The sequence below is a fragment of the Rhinopithecus bieti genome, unplaced genomic scaffold, assembly GCF_001698545.2.
Source record: "Rhinopithecus bieti isolate Rb0 unplaced genomic scaffold, ASM169854v2 scaffold_31548, whole genome shotgun sequence".
Taxonomy (NCBI): Eukaryota; Metazoa; Chordata; class Mammalia; order Primates; family Cercopithecidae; genus Rhinopithecus; species Rhinopithecus bieti.
The window spans coordinates 3,084,681-3,097,971 of NW_016814470.1; the positions used below are offsets into that span (position 1 = coordinate 3,084,681).

At 47.3% G+C, this 13,291-nt stretch overlaps 1 protein-coding gene across 3 annotated transcripts in view; it reads left to right on the forward strand.

The window, feature by feature from the left end:
• ITGA11 (integrin subunit alpha 11) overlaps positions 1 to 13,291 on the forward strand; it is a 134,827-nt gene that overhangs the window by 69,658 nt on the left and 51,878 nt on the right. For 2 of the 3 annotated variants that reach the window (XM_017851146.1, XM_017851147.1), the window contains exons 4-7: positions 266 to 357; positions 3,370 to 3,484; positions 6,883 to 7,010; positions 8,098 to 8,246. In XM_017851146.1, the coding sequence (XP_017706635.1) occupies positions 266 to 357; positions 3,370 to 3,484; positions 6,883 to 7,010; positions 8,098 to 8,246 (484 nt within the window). The remainder of the gene's footprint in view (positions 1 to 265; positions 358 to 3,369; positions 3,485 to 6,882; positions 7,011 to 8,097; positions 8,247 to 13,291) is intronic. The other variant, XM_017851148.1, reaches the window with a different exon arrangement.

The following is a 13,291-nucleotide window of genomic DNA, read 5'->3' on the forward strand; positions in this document are numbered from 1 at the left end:
AGATGGAAGGCTCTGTGAGTGCTTACTGTGTGACCTTGGGCAGGTCGTTTGGCCTCTCTGAGACTCAGTTTTCTCATCTCACAGGTAGTTGTGAGGAAGTCCTGAAAGTACATCTGGGGGAAGGCCTTTTGTAAACCCTGAGAGCCAGAGGTCCCCAGGGTCAGGGAGAATCGGGGAGGCACCTCAGGTGACCAGACCAGCAGCAGGCTCTGGACAGAGGGTGGGCAGGAGGGGGCTGCAAGCTGAGCTTCTCTCCCCACCCCAGGAAGGGTCACCCTGTCCAACGTGTCCGAGCGGAAGGACAACATGCGCCTCGGCCTTAGTCTCGCCACCAACCCCAAGGACAACAGCTTCCTGGTAAGAGCCACCTGCCACTGCTTGCAGTCAGGAGAGGTGGGTGTGGAGGTGGGGAGGGGTGGAGCGTCTCCTTACACACCCTCATGTGCATACTGTACACCCACTCTCCCCCACTCCATCCAAGTTGCCTGGCCCTGCGTGCTCCAGGGAGCAGCTCCCCAACCAGCTCCCTGCTTACACCATTCTGGGTGGCAGGACCCTGGGTGTTTTGGCAGGGACAGTCCAGGCAGAAGACACAATTGAGCCCTGTTATGTACATACCCCGAGGAAGGGAGGAACAGCCAGAAAAGGCACACAAAAAAATACAGATAGCCAACAAGTCTGATGGGGGACTGTCCCTTCCCTTGGGGAGCTAGTTGTCTGGGCTGGAGGTCAAATCTCTGCTCTAGGCTTGAAAAAAGAAGCAGGCTGCACCACATTCCCAAAGAAGACTTGGAAGGGATGCCTTAAATAAGTAAACACAGATTTACTACAGCCAAGGGAAGGGCTACACAGTGACAAGGCGTCTCAACTATCCAGGATTAGATGAAGAAGGCTGGAGGAGGTTTCTGTTTTGTTTTTAAAGAGACAGGCCTTCGCAAGGAAGAAAGAAAAGGGGATGTCTGGGTTGAGGTGGTAGAAACATTCATTCATTTAAACAACGATGTTTCTGAGCACTTACCATAGTATGTGCTAAGCCCAGTGCTGGGCACCAGGATTCGGCAGTGAATAGAGACCCTCCCCTGCTGGAGCTTACACTCTGGTGGAAAGAGGCGACAAGCAAATGAGTAATGTCTAACAGGACCCTGGGGGACAGACAACAGCAGGCCCTGCTTACAGGTCTCTGTTCTGTGCCCAGGCAAGCACGTGTGGGTTCTGCACACAGTAGCGAGTGTGGGCGGCATGATGGATTGGCACTGCCTGCTCCTTGCCACCACCTTGGAGTGGTGCCTTGAGTATGGGCAATGCTTGGGGTTCAAACAGGATCCTTCTGAGACTGATGGTTCCTAGAAACAGTTGCAAGAGAGGATTTCAGAGAAAATTTACCCCAGAAAGCCCAGTACAAATTACTACCCATTTTTAGATGGGGGTGCTTGTGTCAGTCTTTGTTCTTGTCTATTTCTACTGACAAATGAGACATCTGGGGCATGAATCACAAGACAAATTAGATCAGACAAATAAGACAAGAAGATAAGAAGATGACTGGGATGCAAGGGGACTTCAGTACATAGTGGCTCTGCCAGGGAAAGTCATGAGATGCCTTGATGTATATTTAGCCCACAGCCCTTCATTAGCCATAACCAGGGGCAAAGCAGGATCCCTGGCCCTATCCACACACATATCCATCAGGGGCTTTGTCTCTACTCCCTTTTCCCTCTCAGGCTCCTTATCACATTTCTCAGGCTCCTTATCACATTTCTTCTTCACAAGGTGGTATGAAGGTCTGAGAGGAATGGTGTGATATATTCTCTGGGGCCTCTGTGAGTAGGTTAATCCTTGGTTTATAGTCACCTATTCATTGAATCACTCATCAGTCCATTCCCCCCTCAACAATTCATTCCTCCATTCATCTATCCAACCATCCATGCATTCATCTACCTATCTGTCTATATACATCCATCCACCCTCAATCTCCCATGCAATCATCCATCTTTCCATTTATTCCTTCCTGCGTCCATCCATCAGCCTCCATCATCTATCTATCATTCATCCACCCATCAATTCATCATCCATCCATCCATCAACCATTCATCATCCATCCGTCATTCATCCACTTATTCATTCATCATCCATTCATCCATCATCCATCCACTTATCCATTCATCCATCTATCCATCCACCCATTCATCCATCAACCATCTATCATCCATCCATTATAATTCATCCACCCATTCATACATCATCTATCCATCCATCATCCATCTACTTATCCATCCATCATCTATCTATCCAGGCCCATGGATTCATTCACCGCATTCATGGCCATCATCCGTATCGGACTAGTCCATCATGCGCATCCCAATTATCCTTCATCTATCTGTCATCCCATGCTGTCCATCCATCCACATCTATCCATCATCCTTCCATCCATCTTCCATCCATTTATCCATCCATCCATTCATCATCCATCTATCCATCATTCATCCATCCAATTACCATCGACTTATCCATCCATCATCTGTCTATCCATCCACTTATCCATCCACCCATCTGTCCATTCTTTATTCCCAACACCCCCCCGCCCACTTCCAAACATTATGTACAGCAGCTTCAACAAAGTACACACATAAAACATAACCTTTAAGGTCTGGGCTTAAAAATAAAGTAATTAAAGAAAGGGATTGGAAGTAGAATACTTACTCCCCTAAACCAAAGGAAATTACAGCACAAAATCAGCTCTGGGTTTCCTAAGAGCAATGGAAGCATGGAGCTGAGCTTTCATTTTTAATGGCAATGACTCTGAGAAGAACTCATCACTCGGTCCTTCAATGGGGACTGACGTCTCTGTTTTTGGTAGAACGTTTCACAGAAAGAATACAGACATTCTTCTCTTCCCCTGCCCCGATATGAGCCATGGTATGTTTTTGGGACCCAGTCCTAGAACTTTGCCCAGGAAGGCCTTTCAGGTGACCTCTCAGACAGAGGAGTTATTCTAGTGACCCTTGAAGGGTTCACACCCATGAATGAAAAGGCTTCCCCAGATCCCGTGTGATGGATGGGTGAGTGGGGTAGACAGGTAGCGTGAGGAAGTATCATATTCCTAAATGATGAGATGGAGAACGGAGCCTTGAAAAAACAATGAAAGAGACTCCAAGATTAGTTTTTCTCCATTAGACCTGAAACCAAAGGAACTAGTACACATTGCAGCAAGAGAGAGTTCAGTTAGACCCAAAGACGACCCCTCACCCCCTCACCCCTCGGATAGGAGAAGTCTGTCTTGGGTCATGGAAGAGGGGACTGGGCCTCAGGCCATTGGACCTGGATCCTCTCTGAGGCCCCTCGCTGACTAGGGGTCTGCACTGTCCTCCCCAGGCCTGCAGCCCCCTCTGGTCTCACGAGTGTGGGAGCTCCTACTACACCACAGGAATGTGTTCAAGAGTCAACTCCAACTTCAGGTTCTCCAAGACCGTGGCCCCAGCTCTCCAAAGTAAGTGGTTTCAAATCTGCAACCTCAAGCTGAGCAGTGGACGGTCCAGAGAGACTTGGGCCCTGAGCACCACAACCTGTGGCTAGAAAGCAGCATTTGGACTCTAGCCCTGCCCTGCCCCAACTATCCGAATAACCTGGAATGTATCACTCCACCTCTCTGGGCCTCTGTGGGAGTCATAATCCTGGCCTCCCTCTACCAAGTGTGATAGTGAGGAGCAAATGAGCTAAGGTTTCAAAGACAGTCCCGGCCTCAAGGGAGGCTCACTGCAGAAACCCTGGGTATAAAGGAGGTTAGCTGGCGAGCACATGCAGCAGACAAGCTGTGCACTGCACAATTCTGGGGAAATTGTTCACTTAGACTACCATGTGAATGGCACCCCCTGATGTTGTGCAATGCAGTATCCCTGTAGGTGAAGGAACAGGGAGAACAGAAATCTCCTTGGTAATAGTTCCACCAAACCAGTGCTCCTGGACAGCAGGGAGTTCTGTCCAGCTTGTCCAGAGCCTCATGGAACATAAAACCTCTTGTTCATTGCCCACCCGCCAAGAAAACCTGGGGAATTACTGCTCAGACCCTGCCTCCCACAAGCCCAGACTTCTTGGCTCTGAGCCTCAATGTTTCCTCTGCACTAAATACCATCACCCAAGTGGCTGCTCCTGTTTTATGGAGGGTTCGGGAATTAGCACCTCTGGCTTGCCGGCAGCCGCCCTCCAGACAACAGGGCCCAGTCAGAGGGGGCTGGGGAAGGGAGTAGGAGGAAGCATCAATCCAGTAGGGTCAGAAAGGTGGTCCTCCTGAGGGACAAGGAGACGTGGATTCTATTCACACAAAATGACAGAGGAAATGGCAGAGCCAGGGCACAGGAGGAGGCCTGAGGTCAGGGTACGTGAGGGGTCCACTGGGGAATGTCACCACCCCTAGAGCTAGTCCCTCCAGGCCAAGATGTGACCATCCTATGGTCCCTGAACCTCATGTGGTGGAGGCCTCCTCACGTGGCTGACCAGCAGCATTGCTCTGAAGCTTATCAAATGCAGATTCCAGGGCACCTCCACGTAGGTTCTAATTCAGTAGGAGTATGTGCATGCGTGTGTGCGTGCGTGCATGTGAGTGTGTGTTTGTAAGCTCCCCAAAGGAGTGTTCAGTCATGTTTAGGAACCGTAGCCCTCAAACCAGTTTGTTCCCAAGGTGTCTTAAAAAGAAAAATTTGAAATTGTAATAAAGAAATCAGCAGTAATAAATACATTCTAATAATAAAGCTGGCTTAAAATAAAAATAAAAATAACCTGTTAAAAGATTATGAACTCCTGCAAATCAAGGCATTTCTGTCTTGGTCACTCCCACTGCCGCCTGCACCATGCAGAGCTCCAGCACATAGCAGGTGCTCAGTCCACGTGTGTAGAGCTGAACTAAACCAGAAAAGGACAAGTGTATGAGGCTCTGCCAGGCCAGGAGTGTCAGGTCATCACGTGCTGTACTCAGTATGCAGATGGGACAAAAAGTGGCAGAGCATTCAAGTTGCCCAAATGCTTCTAAAATGCTCTGCTAAACACAAAGCCTGCAACAGGCGTCCCAACCCAAAGCCACCCCCACCTTCCTCTGTCTGCTCAGCACTGACTTCAACATAGTGCCTCTTCGAAATGCAAGAATTACTGGAACAGTTAACACACAAAAGGTTCATGCAGCATTTTTTTTTTTTTTTTTTTTTTTTTTTTTTTTTTTTTTTTTTTGGGGGTTTGGGATGGGGGTTTGGTATTGGGGTTGGGGGTGACGGCAGTCTTCGCCTCTGCTTTCGCCCAGGCTGGTGGCAGTGGCCGTGTATGCTCAGCTCACTGCAAAGCTCCGTTTATCCTCCCGGGTTCACACATTCTCCTGCCTCAGCCTCTCGATGTGTGTACTACATAGGCGCTCTCTTCCGCCAGGTCGCCTCTGGCTGATTTGTTATTTTTCAGCTAGAGACGGGCGTTTCAACCATGTTAGGCCAGTGATGGTCTTGATCTCTGACCTCTGTGATCCACTCCCGATCTCGGTCTCTTTTTTTACCTCCCAAAGTGCTGGGATTACAGGCTTGAGCTCACTACGCCCTGGCCTCCGCCCCAGCATAGAAGATTTTATAGCAGTATAAAACTCACCAATAAAAATGAGCAGATGCCCAGACGCAGAGTGTATGCAATATTTCAAAGTAACTCCAACAGCTGACAAACAGAAATAAATTACTTAGATTTTAAAAGAGGAGGTTTTTTTTTTACATTTGTTATGGCCAATGTTTTCTTAATTTTCTTTGTTGATTTTCATTATTCCTTTTAATTTAGTTTTTTTGTTTATTTGTTTGTTTTGTTTTGTTTTTGAGGCAGAGTCTCACTCTGTCACCCAGGCTGGAGTGCAGTGGCCCAATCTTGACTCACTGCAACCTCTGACTCTTGGGTTCAAGCAATTCTCATGTTTCAGCCTCCTGAGTAGCTAGGATTACAGGTGTGCATCTTGACTCCTGGCTAATTTTTGTGTTATTAGTAGAGAAGGGGTTTTGCCATGTTGGCAAGACTGGTCTCGAACTCCTGATCTCAGGTGATCTACCCACTTCGGACTCCCAGAGTGCTAGGATTACAGGTGTGAGCCACCACTCCCAGCCTAATTTAGTATTAATATTACAAGAGCATAAAGCAACCTTTATATTCAGAGGCAGAGATAATGGCATGAGAGCTTGACCTGATGATATCAGTACCATATTAACTCAGTGGTTTCCTTAAAAAAAAAAAAAAAAAAAGTGAAACCACGATCAGCTCAGATTTACTGATCATTTGCTTTGTGCTTGGACCTTTAGAAGCGTCTTCTCATGAGTGATTCCAGGCAACTCTTTACTATCATTGTGCCTGTTTTACAGAAGAGAAAACAGGCTGAGGGTTTCGTGACTGGCCCTAGGTCACACAGCTAGGGAGTGCCAAAGCCAGGAGTTAGTGTGATGCCACATCCCACATTTCTAGCCATGACATCATATCTCCCTCCTAAAAGAAGAAATCCATTCATTAGGGCTGTAAGTGGTAAATGCCGCCTGCTCATCACAGCAAAACAAACGATAACAAGGTACTGATTTGAGCAGTGCTGGCTGCCTCGGAAGCATTGGCCAATTGGTAGTGGTCAGTCCCTGATTAGGAATAGAAGTGATTGGGCTTTATTTAAGCTTTGTTCAAACAGCCAGCAGAGTGGTGGGACATAGCCAGGACTTCCTGGGCTCATTCACATTGCCCAAATAAATGTCCAGCCCAGGGACAGCTTCCCAGCCCAGGGAATTACACACATGGAGCAGAGTCATTCATTCGTCCTTTGAACAATTGTCCAGAGTATCAGAGACTCGCAGACACTGCTCCTTGGGTAGCCATAACTGTGTCCCCACTTCCCAGGGTGCCAGACCTACATGGACATCGTCATTGTCCTGGATGGCTCCAACAGCATCTACCCCTGGGTGGAGGTTCAGCACTTCCTCATCAACATCCTGAAGAAGTTTTACATTGGCCCAGGGCAGATCCAGGTGAGCATCTCTTGGGCCCTCTTCTGAACAGGGCCACCCAAACCTGTGGTAGATGCTGCCTTAGGTCTAGGCGAGATCTGTGTGTGCACAAAGGAGGTGTAGGTAAGAGGACAGAGGTAGTAGGGCCAGCCGGCACCAAGGCGCTGCAGCTCAGGACACTCCTCTCCAGTGCAGCACATCAAATGACAGTTTGGGGGAGGGCTCACTTCACAGGTCAGACACAACACACCACCTATGAAGACTTAGACAAGCTAAAAAGTGAGAAGGAAGGTGGGAATGGTTGAGTGGATGCTAGAGCCCTGTTGAGTGAGGCACAGGGGAGAATTAGACATATAGATCATGGAGGGAAGATGGCAGGAGAGGAGGTAAGGGCTGCTAGGCTCATATATCTGAAATGCTGCCTGGCTAAAGCGAGGTAGATTCATTCCCTTTTATTCTGCCTGAGTGAGGACTAATGACTAGAAGTTATTAGATGGCAGATTTCATGAAGTAATGAGTTCCCCACCACCAGAAGATCATCTTTTAGGGTATCATAGGTGAAAATCCAGCATTAGAAGGGCACATGTGCCAAATAAACCGTGTGGGCTCATCCAGTAGGAACGTTTCATCATTCTATTCCTACCATAGGTCTTGAAGCTTTTTGTTTATTTTGAAGCTATTAATATTGTCATTATTTTATCATCCATGGGGATAAAAGAACCTCTTCTCTAACAAGTTTTAAGGAACCTCAGTTTTGGAGTTTGGTAAACACTGTGACCTTACACCCACACTGTTCGTAATATTTTGGACTTAGATTCTCTGCTCCGCTTTTGTTTTCCTAAGAAAGAAGCATAACTGTTGGGCCTTTCTTTCAATCACAAAGTCTCCATTCTCTATATGCACCCCTCCTTGTGCCACCAAGCTGTCCATTCATTCCCAGAACTTTGCAGAACCTACTTCCCTTTGGCTGTGGTTACTTTCTTGCAAAGGTCCTCAGCCCTCCTCCCTTCTGAATTATCACACAAAAACAACTCCCGGGGATCCTCACTCTCAAATTCTAAGTTTCAGGGGGTCAAAATGTTCTGTTGCCCTCTCCTCTACCTTGCAGGTTGGAGTCGTGCAGTATGGAGAAGATGTGGTGCATGAGTTTCACCTCAATGACTACAGGTCTGTAAAAGACGTGGTGGAAGCTGCCAGCCACATTGAGCAGAGAGGAGGAACAGAGACCCGGACAGCATTTGGCATCGAATTTGCACGGTAAAGAAAAAAATGTAGAAGAATTGTAGTTATCTATTGCCATATAACATACTACCACAAAATTTAGTACCTTGAGACAATAATTTCTTAATTCCTCAGAATTCTGGGGTTTGACTGGGCTCAGCTGGTTGGTTTTCTCTTGGGTCCTCTCAGGTGGTTGCAGTCTGGTGTCACCTGGATCTGTTGTCATCTCAAGGTTCTCACATGACTGGCAGTTGTTGCTGGCTGTTGGCTGAGAGCTCATCTGGGACTGGTGACCTGAACACCCACATGTGGCCATGTGGCTTGGTTTCCTTGTGGCATGGCAACTGGAGTTTTAGAGAGAGCATCCCAAGAGTGAACTTTCCAAGAGACCCAGGCAGGACCTGGGAGACTGCCTATAACCTGGTCTCAAAGTCCCAGAATATGACTTCTGCCACATTCTGTTGGTTGGGCAAATGACTGAGCCTAGCCCAGATTCAAGGGGAAGGGAAGTTGGTTCTGCCTTGATGGATGAATAGTGAGGTCGTTTTGCAGAAGAGCATTTAGGATGGGGAATACTGTTGCAGCCAACTTTGAAAAATAGCTTCTGCCACAGACACTCTATAAGAAGTAGGTTCTGTGAGGGTGGGGTCTTCTTACGGAGAGTTAGTCATCAATAGAGTAGAAAGAACGCAGTCAAATCTGACACCTGAGACTGTAGAGTAGTGAGGCTGATTCCTTAAAAATCACACCAGAACTTGGCCGGGCGTGGTGGCTCACACCTGTAATCCTAGCACTTTGGGAGGCTGAGGCGGGCAGATTGCCTGAGCTCAGGAGTTTGAGACCAGCCTGGTGAAACCCCACCTCTACTAAAATACACAAAAAAAATTAGCCAGGCATGGTGGCATGCGTCTGTAGTCCCAGCTACTTGGGAGGCTGAGGCAGGAGAATTGCTTGAACCCGGGAGGCGGAGGTTGCAGTGAACCAAGATGGTGCCACTGCACTCCAGCCTGGTGACAGAGCGAGACTCCGCCTCAAAAAAAATAAAATAAAAAAGTAAAATAAAATCACACCAGAACTCACTCATCCAAATAAATGTTATCCCTAGGTGTTGTCCATGCAGAAGTCTGCATGCTTATTCCAGTAATGTTGTTGCTCAAAACATGGTGGTCATCCCCCCACTGAAATTAGCCGATTTTAAAAGCAATGCCCCAGATTTCTCGAGCCAAGACCTAAACTCATAAGATGACTGTGTGAAAGGCATTTAGTTTTTAAATGTCTAAATGTTACACCTATAAATATGAGTTCTGCTACATTTGTTGAGACCACAGACCTGTTACCTTATGATCCCACCTTATGTAGGGTTAGTTGATGTGTTTTTAAAAAATCCACAATGTAAGAACTATTGAGGCCAGGTGCAGTGGCTCAGACCTGTAATCCCAGCAGTTTGGGAGGCTGAGGTGGGAGGATTACTTGAGCCCATAAGATTGAGACCAGCCTAGGCAAAACCATGAGACCTCGTCTCTACTAAAAAAAATACAAAACTTAGCCAGGCATAGTGGTGCATGCTTGTAGTCCTAACTATTCAGGAGGCTGAAGTGGGAGAATCACCTGAGCCCAGAAAGCAAAGGCTGCAGTGAGCCAAGATCACACCACTGCACTCCACCTAGGCAACAGAGCCAGACCCTATCTCAAAAAAAAAAGAAAGAAAGAAAGAAAAGAAAAAAAGAACTATATAGTAGTATTGTGATTTTGTGTGCTCAAAAGATTAAGATTTTTCCAACCTCATAACTCTTTACAATTAAGTCATTGCTCAACTAGCGTGTTTCTGTTTGCTGATAAAACTTGCTCAAGCTTTTCCTAAATGAGCATTTCTCCATGTGAAGGTGGCTCCTTATTCATCCTCACAAGGAATGGGCCGTTTTTCTGCTTTTGTTTTGCCTTCATCAGGGTGAGACCTGAGACTCCCAGCAGGCCCTTGTGAAATGGCTGGGGCAAGGAAGGCAGCCCATAACCACCAGCTCTCACTTTCTCAGTGTGAAGCTAACTGACTCATACAGGAATAAAACCCACTATTTGGACCTGACTTTAGAACTCACCAACCTCAGGTCAATTATTTGTGTGTGACTCACCAGGTAGTTTGAACCATCCCTGACTCATGAGCACTGCTGAGGTTGCAATCTTCACCTCAAATGAAGGTCGAAATTCTGATCTTCCCAACCTGCCAAATTCAAGTCCCAAACTATAGCTGGTGCCTTTTAAGGTGAAAGGTTTTCTGTCCTCGCTCAGTTTATTCTTAATGCATTTTTTTATCCTACGCTCCTACGAAAGGGCAAAGATTCAGGCCATGAACATGAGGGCTTATGAAGATGTCGGTAACCTGTGGGTCCTGGCTGTGGCAGCTCACAGTCTGATGGGAGGGCTGTGACAAGTGTTCACCCTAACCCTGACTCAGTGAGGATGAGAGAGGGAGAGGCCCCCATGGAGGGGCCAAGGAGAACTGCCAGGAGGAGGCAGCACTGGACCTGTCCTGGGAAGACCCTGGGATTCCAACATAAAGAGGTGAACAGAAGACGTGCCACACAAGACATTCCACCCTGATGCCAGCAGAGGAGAGGGAAAGTCAAGGAACATTTGCATTCAGAGATGCACTCCTCTTGACCACAGCAAGGGGTTCATGTTGGTGGGAAGTGAGCCATGTAAAGATGGTGGGAGTGATGATGTTGTAGTTAAAACCAGCATGGGTGGTCATAGCAGGTTCTTGAGTACTAGAGTGTAATCATCAGATATACACGTTAAGAAAACGAGCCTGGCAGCTATGTACAGCAGGGAAGCGGAGAGGGCCCCTGAACAACGTGGTGTGATTCTACCTTTGGCCACATAACACTTTATTGAGCATCTACTATGTGCCTCTCACTATTTTAGGCACCAGGGCTAGATCAGTGAACAACATAGGTACAAATACTGTGTCCTCGTGAGCCGACATTCTAGAGAGAGAGGCAGACAATAAACAAATAAATAAATAATATAGCATACTAGAAGGAGATGAAAGCTATGGGGAGAATGAAGTGTGGTAGGGGGAGCGGAGCAGTTGCAGAGGGCGGGTACGGAATCAGCATGAACAGGGCGGTGAGGAAAGGCTTCCCTGACAGATGACCTTTGACTGGAGATTTGAAAGGAGGTGAGGGAGTTGTTGGCAAGCAGATGGCTGGGAGGGAACAGCTCAAAGGCTTGGTGTGCCTGAGGACTCCAGACCATCGAAGAGTCCAGTGTAGGTGGGGGTGAGTGAGCAGGACCAGAAGCTAAGAGAGGAAATGGGCCAGATTTCAGAGGGCTTAGGGAGCCGTTGTCAGAACCTGGGCTTTCCCCGAGAAAAAGAGGAACCTGTGCAGGTTTTGAGCAGAAACGAGCTTGGCCTCAATCTCCATGGGCCACTCTGGTTTCTAGGCCCATGGAGCCTGTTGTTAGTATAAAGCTCTCACTGCTCTCAAGGAATGTATAATCTAATTTACAAACGAACAAATCCAAGTCCCTTTCCCAGTGCAGAATCACAATTTAAAATCTGATGATTCATGCTGATATTCACACGATTACAGATTCATATGACATTCACACTATTCCACTCTATGGAAATATGATCCTGACATTTTTCTTGGCTCCATATATAATAAAACATGTTTTGCTCCTGCCATGCTTTTTTGCAGGGCGTTTTATTCCTGGGCCTGGCCCTTCCGTGCAGTCACGGAAGCATCTAGAATCTCCTTGGAAAGAATAGCAGAGTTCTCCTGCTACTGGGTTGAGCTTGAGCTCAAAATCTGCTCTCGTCATATGGCACGTGCTTCTGCAGGCTTCAGTCCACAGCACATACTAAAATTAGTGGGTTTTTTAAGGCAACATATCCAGCATATTGGAGCACTGCTAAGAGAATGGCGGATGTTTTTTCTCTTTGCTGGTAGTTTGAAGATGTTCTAAACTAATTTATTTCAGCTTTTGTAAATTCCTCAACTCCTAAATCATATGCATCCATTCATCCATTCTTCAGTGTGCTATGTAAGAAGAGATACCTGCGATACCAAAGCCATGTGGCTCTTTAACCTGTCACTACAGAGCTTAAATCTGTGGCCTGTCCTGCCTTGCTGTGGGTCAGACTCATGAGGAATAACGTCAGAGTCTAAGAGTAACATTTATTTTTAGGTCCTTATTGGCAAATTATAACTTCTGGGCCAGACTCCTCAGTGAGACCATGTCTATACCCCTCAGAACCTCATGGTCTAAAGGAAGTCAGGCCACAGGGACACCAAAAGCCAATGGTGATTTGGCAGCCAGTTTTTCACACTTTGTAGCCCAATGGCCCACTACAAGAGCCTGTCTGCCAGGTTGACGGTCGAGGTGCCAGCCCTGCTGTCCCCTGGGCTGGATTGCCTGATAGGTGGGCTGAGCTCATGCTCCGGATACTGAAAACAAAATAAAAAGTGAGAAAGAGAAATATTTGTCATGGATTTGATACTTAATGTTTCCCAAAATAGAATCAAAGCAATCCTTGTGAGGAAGTCAGAGCTCTGTCAGGCCTCATCGCACGTATTTTATGGGTCAGTGTTGTCTGGATGCTGAGTCACCCTGGCACATCCTGTTTTCAGTACTAAGGAAAGTGAGTCTCAGCTCTGGATGCTCACCAGAACGTTATAAAATACTGATGCCAGCCAGGCACGGTGGCTCACAGCTGTAATCCCAGCACTTTGGGAGGCAGAGGCGGGCGGATCACTTGAGGCCAGGAGTTCGAGACCAGACTGGCCAACCTGGCAAAACCCCATCTCTATTAAAAATACAAAAATTAGCCAAGCGTGGTGGCACAGGCCTCTAATCCCAGCTACTTAGGAGACTGAGGCACGAGGACCGCTTGAACCTGGGAGGAAGAGGTTGCAGTGAGCTGAGACTGTGCCACTGCACTCTAGCCTGGGCAACAGAGGGAGACTCTGTCTCAATTAAAATAAATAAACAGGCCGGGCGTGGTGGCTCAAGCCTGTAATCCCAGCACTTTGGGAGGCCGAGACGGGCAGATCACGAGGTCAGGAGATCGAGACCAT